This window comes from Centruroides sculpturatus, unplaced genomic scaffold (assembly GCF_000671375.1).
Source record: "Centruroides sculpturatus isolate CEXI.00-Female unplaced genomic scaffold, Cexi_2.0 scaffold470, whole genome shotgun sequence".
NCBI lineage: Eukaryota > Metazoa > Arthropoda > Arachnida > Scorpiones > Buthidae > Centruroides > Centruroides sculpturatus.
This window is the reverse complement of record NW_019385042.1, coordinates 332049-341288: the sequence shown is the minus strand read 5'-3', so window position 1 is coordinate 341288 and position 9240 is coordinate 332049. Positions and strand designations below refer to the sequence as shown.

Sequence of the window (9240 nt, the reverse complement as noted above, 5' to 3'; positions counted from 1 at the left end):
TGTCAATTAATTATACTCGCTAAATATTATATAGATACTAACTGATTCTGAATATTGAAACTCATTAATACAATAATTATATATAGTAATCGACTTTAGAATTTCCAATTTTATAATGTATCTTATAGTGTAAATTCGATACAGTAGAGCGTCGGTTATCCGAAAGAATTCCAGTTGGCAAGTTTAAATTTTCGCTAGTGCTCTGGCGCTGAAATCTTTGGCTACATCTTGGGCTACTTCAATATTTTTTTTGTTGGTGTGTGTGTTTTAGCTGGCAGCACTGGCACTTTTCTGTACTGAATCGAACGTTTTTGATACTAGATATAGGCACTGTATCTATCCACAATTAGCAAATATGGACTGCTGGCCAAATAGAAAATATCCGCTGTTGCTTCTTGCCATGTCTATTGCTTTGGCCAATGTTAATGTCGGATCTTGCAGCATTTTTTGTCTGATACTATCATCTCGCGTGCCTAAGACAATTCTGTCTCTTATAAGAGATTCTGTTAAGGTGTCAAAATCACATTCTTGAGCTTTTGTACGTAGCTCTGTTACAAATTCGTCTACAGTTTGTCCTGGATTCTGTACAAGCGAGAAAATTACATATCTACTATAGATAATGTTCTTATACGGCTGGAAATGGTCCGTGAATTTAGTTAAGATTTCATCCACTGTCGGGTTCGTGGCATTTTCCTCTAAATGGAAATTAATGTATATTTCTAAGCCTTTCTCTCCGATAATATGGAGAAGGATGGCTCTCTGTTGTGGAATACTTTTTGCAGGTAAGTCTATAGCCGTTGCATAAATATCAAATCGTTGCTTCCATAAACTCCGATTTTCTGGATTCGACGTGTCCATGGAAAATGGTTCCGGATGAGTTAAAGTATTCATCTCGCTTTTTAAATAAATTATATGTTTATTTTTCTGTTACTTTAAAGTAATCGTTATATTAATATACAAAGGAGAATGTCTGTCTGCCGCAGCATCAACCTTTGAACGAAGTTTCTAATTACTTGTTTAGTTAAGCTGGCGCGTGTTCGTTAAGTCACGTTTCCTTTACTGGCTTAATTATCTGCTGCCACCTTGTTTTATATGGCTCGCTTTGTGTTTACACGCCGTTCGTGACGCACTTAAGACCCCCAGTAAGACAGGAATACAAACACTTACTCTGAATACTTTATTCAGGGTTGTACTTGGACCGGACGATCTCTAGTCGCATACATTAATCAGGGCCATCTGTCTTGCACGTGCCGCTCTCTCTGGTGTTGCCAGATCTTTCCGTAACAAGACCTTTCTTGAAATACCCACAGCAACAGCTTAAATTCTGACGTGCATTCCAAACAAAGTTAATACCATATGAACGACAGAATTCCACCCCAATCGATTCAGCCTATCAAATTACATCTACACACATAATTAATATATAAAATAACAAGTAAAACTTTCTCATCAGTATATTACAAAGCACGTAAATTAAATTGTAAGAACTATACGCCATTACAAAACATACCCAATGACAGTTTCATAACACACGTGGATGAAGGACTTTAAACTACGTGAATAAACATTAAATATGCCGCCATCTTAAAATTGAAATATAAACAGAAATGACATCGACATTTTTTTTTTTAGGTTTTAATGATATTAATACTCCATTTTAAGCAAAATTTATTAATCTTTAGATTAAATGTGATCATAAAAGTAGTTTTAGCTTTAAAAATGTTAAAACCCTTACGAAGATATTAATTATTATTAAGTTATCTTCTTAAAAGTTAATCAAATAGATTTGATATTAATAACCGAAATGAGAATCTAGTTATTAATATATACGTAAATTGAAGAAGTTGTAAAAACGAAATTATCAATACACAAATACGAAAATAAGCGACGAACTGGAGGTCAAGTTCGCAGATGACATAAGGTGAGAATTTCGTAGATCTTCAATTAAACTGCCTAAAATATACTTTATTCGTATTTTAAAAGTTAGTTAACAGCATAATTTACTAGCAATATCGTTATTCTTTGTTTCCATTTATTTTGAATTGAGAGAAAGAAGATAGTTTTCGGGAATTGATCATAAAAGTTGATTATACACATTTATATAGAAAACAGAGCCGCCGAACTGGAATAGTAGGGCGCCCTCTGGCGATTTTATAATAATGTAATTAATACTTGTCCTTGCGCTGCCAATATCTGTAATGATACTATACTGGTTTAATAAATATTTCTGCTACTTCGAGCGCTCCGATCGCGTATTGCCATCAGTTTAGCTGGAGACAGCTGTAAACATTCGGAATTCTTTTAATATATGAAATTTTCTCGTTATTAACGCGGATATTTCTTTTCTTTTTTAAAGTACTGCTTATAAATGCTAGGGTTGTTCAAATAAAAAGGTACAAAATGACACTGTGTGTATAATTGAAGTCTTTATTCAAAGTAATCAGCATTGGCCTGAGCGCAACTATTCCACTGTTCAACGAGCTGAAGGATGCTGTTCCCAGAATTCCCGTGGCTGTGACGAGAGCCAGTCTTCCACTGTGGCCTTCGGTTAGTCGTCCGAGTTGAAGCATTTCCCTTTGAGATGTTTTTTTGAGCGGACCAAACAGATGGAAGTCACAGGGCGATATGTCCCGGCTGTAGGGCAGATGCTCGGGCTTCTCCCACTTGAAATTAAGCATTACACTGTGCGACCCTGGAGACATGTGGATGCACGTTATCGTGGAGCAGAATCACTCTCTCTGAGAACAGTCCAGGACAATTGCAATGTGAACGCCATGATGTTCTCAATTCACTGCCGTGTCAATTGGACAGAACACACAGAACTGTGTGCTTTTCTCCTGCGTCATGTGCGGGTGCATGCGCATGATGCACAACCATGCCGGACACTACACTTGTGACCCTAGATGTCTCACTAAGGTATCCCAAAGTGTCATATTCCCATTTCAACCGGTTTCCTTGTGACGTCGTTTCGTACTTTTTCATTTGAACATCCCTCATAGTATTTTAATTTGGTTTTGAACATTATTTATTTGTAAATATTGTTAATATTTATATTTCTATTAACTGTCACTTTCATGATTTTAGACCTTAAATTGATTAGACTGTTTGATTTTTTTGCTTACAGTTTGCATTCATTTTAAAATATTTTTGGGGAGTTTTAGTGAAGGGCACGATAATGCAGTCAAAAACAGTAACTCGATATCACACGCCCGGTGATAAGCATGTGAGGCGCGTGGCCACCTTAGCCATTAATCGTCGCATATTATTCGCATATTAGTTGATGTGGTCTCCCATAAATACACACGTATGGATGGGCATCTGTGTTAATATGTATATTTAATGTATCATTTCAGTTTGAATCTTAGTTCGTAATTTCAAACTTGTTAAAATAATTAGTATTTAAATATATTCGAATCTTTGCATTCCATAATTGGAACCAGGACTGTGGAGTTGCGTAAAAATCTACCAACTCCAACTTTTCCTTACCATCTGACTCTGACTCCGTTTCATATACATAACAAGTTGGTAAGTAAAAGGGAGTCGGAGTCGGCGGAATTTCTGACGACTCCGACTCCACAGCCCTGATTGGAACCCAAGTGATCCAAAACTCGAGGCAGATTTTGAATAAGATCAAAAACGTTTCTTTGTTTGTGTATTATTTCTTACCGGAAGTAAAGGTTTAACAGTGGTGTTTACATTTACTGGTAATTGGTATTGTAGTTTGTAGTCAAAAAATTTATAGTTAAGCTTGTATAAACGTTAGTAATATATGTTATGAAATGTATAGAAATGTTAAACTATGTGTTAAGACAGAATACATTTAAAGTGTTACAAAAAAGAGATTCAGGGTGGCTTTGGAGTTTATTGAGGTTAAGAGCTCATATTGTTTTTTATTATTTATTAATATTAGATGAATTATTGTAGTTTGCAGAGAGAAAAGAGTTAATGATATCTGTTATTCAGAATTTATATTGTGTTTTTGAACTTAATGAGAGAGAGAGAGGTTAAAGTTGAGCTGAAGAAATTTATGAACAGGTTAGAGAGGGGATTAATAGTCAGTAAATTTAGTTCTTGGATTACAAGTAGAGACTGCTAAAGGAAAAAAGAGGAAGTTCCAACTATTTAGACAACACATTCAATGTATTTACAGATATGATTAGAGATTGACAAACAAAATAGGTAAATGTAGGATGGCAAGAGTTCATTGTTAGATATTGACAGTGATAGGGATTAGTGATGACTTGGAGGCTAAAAGGAAAACATGTTAGTGATATTTTAAACCTATACAAATAAAGGACAAGTGTACTAGGCCATCAATAAATCTTCATTGATATTCTACTTTTGATAGTGCAGAATATTGTATAAATTACCAAAATACAGTGGGTGATTAGTTAACGAACATAATCTGCTCCAAGACTTTGTTCGCTATTTGAATTGTTCATTAACCGATTATCAACTTATCATAAATTTATATGGGAATTTGATTAATCTCTTCTGGAGACCCACAAAATTAAAAAATTATATACTTTCTTACTACGTTTATTTATATCTAATAATAAAAATACATATATACATGTTTTTGCATTTTTATCAGTCATATTTTGTTCTGTATGAGGGGCGTTAAAGTATCTGTCCAATGTTGATTGCTTTTCTCTTGTCTTCAGGATATTTCAGAAGTAATTAATAGCACTGTAATTGTAGAGATCCCCAAGAGTGTTAACCTCAACCTGGTTTGTATGCGATTCTAAGACCGTTGTTCTGACATTCTTTTACTTTTTGAAAAGATGTTTAATAGCAGATATTGGCATTAATACCTCTTTTTTTAGAAGAAAACATATCTCACAGAGTTTCTTGGTGTTCTTTATTTAAGAGTTCTTGGCATTCTTCTGTCGTCAGATCAGTTTCAGATTCCATTATGAGCTCTTCAATGTTCTTTATTTCTCAGATGTGATTTTTGTCACTCATTTAACTTCTTGAGTCTTCTTGATTATACTGTATCTTTCTTAATTAAGATTGAACTGCAGCCTACTGTAGACCTGTTTAAGCAATACTGCCCAGCAACATCAGACATCTTTTGCCCACTCTCTATCTTTGTTACTATACTCTCACCTTTCAAAAATAAAAAACGATGCAAAACTTAACGTGTTCTTGCCCGACAGTCTCGCAAATACTATAAAAAATTCTTTCTGTCAGAAGAATAAAAGGAATTCTTTCTGTCAGAAGAATAAAAGGCTCAAATTACAAGGGAGAGTTTCGAAGTTTGGAGGAATACTATTTGATTAGTATATACTGGGCCGAGTGCCGGTGTTGACATCTCCTGCACTCGGAAAAGTTTCGAATTGTTGCCTGAAGACAAGGGAAGATCAAGGGTATTTGTTATCTGATTTGTTCGTAGTCCGAACTGTTTGTTAATCGATCAACCACTGTATATAGAGCCAATGAGAGTGTAATTTTTCTTGTCAAAAATACAAAACTATTTCATCCCAAATACCTACTTTTTACTATACCGAATCAAGTAAAATTGTATAGCACACTTTATGTAGTATTAAACTTAGTAAATTACTTAAAAGATAGTTTGTTTTTATCCATATTAAATTTCTATGGCTATTTAAAAGTATTTGAGGATAAGCTATGGTTTTCCTAATTATATTGTCATAAATATGTAATAAAACAGTAAAATGAAAATTTATTTACTTATTTTTACCATTACCTATTTATTAAACAAATATATTATACACAGAACATTATGAACAAAACTTTCATTGACAATATGTAGCAATATAAGAGTTTTAAACATTATAAAAGAGATTCTTGTCTTGGAAATTGTTGAAAATAATATTTCAAATACTATAGCAGACATAACAGAGACTTATCACAATGCTACTGGTACAGTAGAGTCCCGAAAACTTGGCCTAATATGGACCGAAGGGTGACCGAGTTTGTGAAAATGCCGGGTTATCAGGAATGGGGTTAAATAAGAATAAGTGCGAGTGTTTTCTCAGAAAATACTGTACTGTACTTGTATGTATGGTTTGCTTGAGAATACAACAGAGAATAAACTGCCCAAATACCCTTAAACAAAGGAAAAGTGCATACTTTATGAAGGCATAGAGCCTTTACTACATGAAAATGAAAACTGATGAATACACTGTGTACAGTAATTTACCTGATAAGACAGACCTCAGAAAAATACTTTATGAGGCATAAAGCTGCCTATAATGAAAATTAACTAGAGGCTTTTCGCCCTACTAGGATGTGGCGAGTTATCCGGACTGCCGGGTTATCGAGTGCCGAGTTTTTGGGACTCTACTGGTAATAGTAAAATGATAGAAGATTGCATTCTGATGATACAAGTGTCATTTTTATGCTACCAGTAGCAGTGTGATAAGTTTTCTGTTATGTCTTCTATAGTATTTGACATATTTGTTTTAACAGTTTTAAATAAACTTCTTGCCTAACAGCGACTCTCACACCAGTTATCAGCAACCTGAGGCATTAACTGTACTTGAGAGAATAGCATAAGAATCAGTTTATCTATTGACTCTGCTAATATGACTGCGATATATTTTTAACTGTTCATTAATTCAAATAAATTAAATTTTAGTGCAGAAATAAAGATTTTAAGTTATTTATTGGATATGTGAACTCATTTTGCTATGAAAATAAAGTCAATAAAGTATATTTATGTTAAGTTAGTTAAAATATTAAATAAGTTTAGAAAATTGTTGAAAGAGGATGCTGCATGAAGGTGTAAAATGATGATGGTTGCTGATCACTTATTATACTTTTATCTGTTGTTTATTTATAAAACTTTTATGGATGATTGTTTTCCATTTAAATGAAATATAAGTAATATATAAATGTTACATCCTTAAAATATTTTTATAAATTTCTATTGTTTGTTTACTTTACCTGTAATTATACTAGTTATTTACTCAGTGTAATTAAACGGTGATTTAGGCTATTTTAAACCCTGAAAATTTATTTTATTTATTCTAATAATTTAAATATTATTATTTTTAAATGATACAAATGTTTGTTCACTGTGTCCCTAAACTCTCTACGGTGACACAAATCAAGCTCGCCAGTGGTTTAGTGAATAAAACTATTGAACACTTCTAGTGTCATTGGTTTATCCCTGGTCAATGGGGTGGCTGACATGCAGTGTTCTGAGTTTTCTTTGTTTGTCTAACACGTAAACAGAATCCAGTTTCCACACAGGAAGACCTGCTAGAAGTTACCCCATTGGCAGATCACCCATGCGTTCCATTGCCTTACTTCCTCTCAATCCACTGACACAAATCTTAATGCTGACATTTCAATGTTTTGTGAATAAAGTTACATTTCACCTTTGTACATATGGAAACTTTTCTGTAGAATAGTGATTAAACCAAATTTCTCTATGCACCACTACAAATTTCCTCAAGGAACACCAGTTGGTGACGTTCGCATTAGACTATTCCTGTTATGTGTATTAAGAAAATATTAGTTATATACAATCCGAGAACATAATTACTACAGGGACTAGGTTTTTTATTGAATAAAGAACATCGGAATGCCTACGATAAGTTGTGGGCATCACATTTTTGCTCTTATTTTGGGTCAATTCTGGGAAGTTGGCTTCGGTGTGTGAGTAAATCAATGCCGTTTGTCATTCCTCGAATTTATGTGGAAGTAAAGAGCCAACACTGTGAGAGTTTTTATTTGTATGGTTCATATTCTCAAATAGAAGATATCTATGGATCAGAATATCATAATACATCTCAACCAGTTTCACTTTGTTAGGAACTTCTTATTCTGCAACCATTAAAAATCATGTGTATAGTAGAAAAAACACAGTCGTGTGGTTACTGTGACAAGGAAAGAGTACAGTACGCAGTTGTATTTTCTAAATCAACCATAGGTATATAAGTTAATAAAAGACTCGGAGTTAACAATAAGTAGCTTATGAAGAATTTAGTGGAAAGTTTCAAAGACTGGGATTCCGTACTGCAATAATACTTTATTATTTACTCTACTGCTTGCATCTCAATCTTTTCAGAGAAAATTTGGGGTTTAGTGAGCGAAGAAACACAATGAGAGGTTGCGTCAAGACATTAAAAATATAGAAATAAGGTTTAATTAAGGCAAGNTGCTGAATCGAACGTTTTTGATACTAGATCAACTTCTAAGGTATAATTTTTTTGTTTTTATATTTTCCAATATATTTATTTTGTTTGTAAAAAATATAGAAATAATTTGTAACGATACAATAGCCACGAATATTATTTTAAAAAGTTTACGTTAGGCTTAATCGACGAAAATTCAACACGAAGCGACACGCAACGGAAAAAAATTTCAACACGGGATAGGTTAATCTATTTTTCGTACATGATCGGTTATCCGAAAAATAAGTTATCCGAACAACCCCACTTCCCAATTGATTCGGATAAACGACGCTCTACTGTATATGTGAAAAATATCGCGAAAATTTCATACAAGCACGTCCGTTGAAATTAATATGGATTTTGAAATATCTCCTGTTAAATAAGTCAGTTTATTTAAAATGTTTATAAACTTCACGTTTCGTAAATAACATCTTTTTGATGTAAAATTAATCATTCGTTAATTACATATATCATAAATCAAGGTATAATATATACAAAGTATTCAAACATACTTTCGTCTATTGCAAAATACAATTTTGTAATTATGTACACTTTATAAGAGTATGAAATAAAACGAAAATTAATGATACAGTTCACTTCAGAATTTGTTATTTATTATCTTATGATCACCATTTAATTACTTCTTACCGATAATAAAGGTGATAAAACACTTGCTAATTCGCTCCATGTTAAATTTAAATTATCCAAATTATAAGCCGAAATCACGTAATAAATTTCACGCCAGTTTAAATTTCAATTAATTATGTAAATTTTACTCAGAATTTCTCAGTAAAAAGAGAGTGGATTAATTAATCCCTTCAACGTTGTCATAACTTGTGAGCTAAGGACACCATTTGCACCAATCATTTTTGATGTCGTTTTTTCTGGTAGATGGAATGTATTCTGGTTAACTAAAGTAATGAATTTTGTTAATACCGACGAATACCTACGTGTATCTTAATAATGACGGTCTTAAACCAACCAAACGCACTGAAATAAGAAAAATATTTTGTAACTTCAATGCCAAAATGGCGGAATTTCTAGTCGCCGTTTTAAACTGTTCTCGATACTGCGCGATAACCGATGGTTCGAA

General features: G+C 33.2%; 2 protein-coding genes across 3 annotated transcripts in view; one reads left to right on the top strand and one right to left on the bottom strand.

Annotated features, from left to right (window-relative positions):
- Positions 1-336: 336 nt before the first annotated feature.
- On the bottom strand, positions 337-891 carry LOC111633777. The gene has a single exon (XM_023378408.1). The coding sequence runs from the start codon at positions 889-891 to the stop codon at positions 337-339; it is 555 nt and encodes a 184-aa protein (XP_023234176.1).
- A 981-nt stretch (positions 892-1872) lies between these two features.
- Positions 1873-9240, top strand: part of LOC111633770 — a 31929-nt gene continuing 24561 nt past the window's right edge. For both annotated transcript variants that reach the window (XM_023378397.1, XM_023378396.1), the window contains exon 1: positions 1873-1921. The gene's annotated coding sequence lies outside the window, so the exon portion shown is untranslated. The remainder of the gene's footprint in view (positions 1922-9240) is intronic.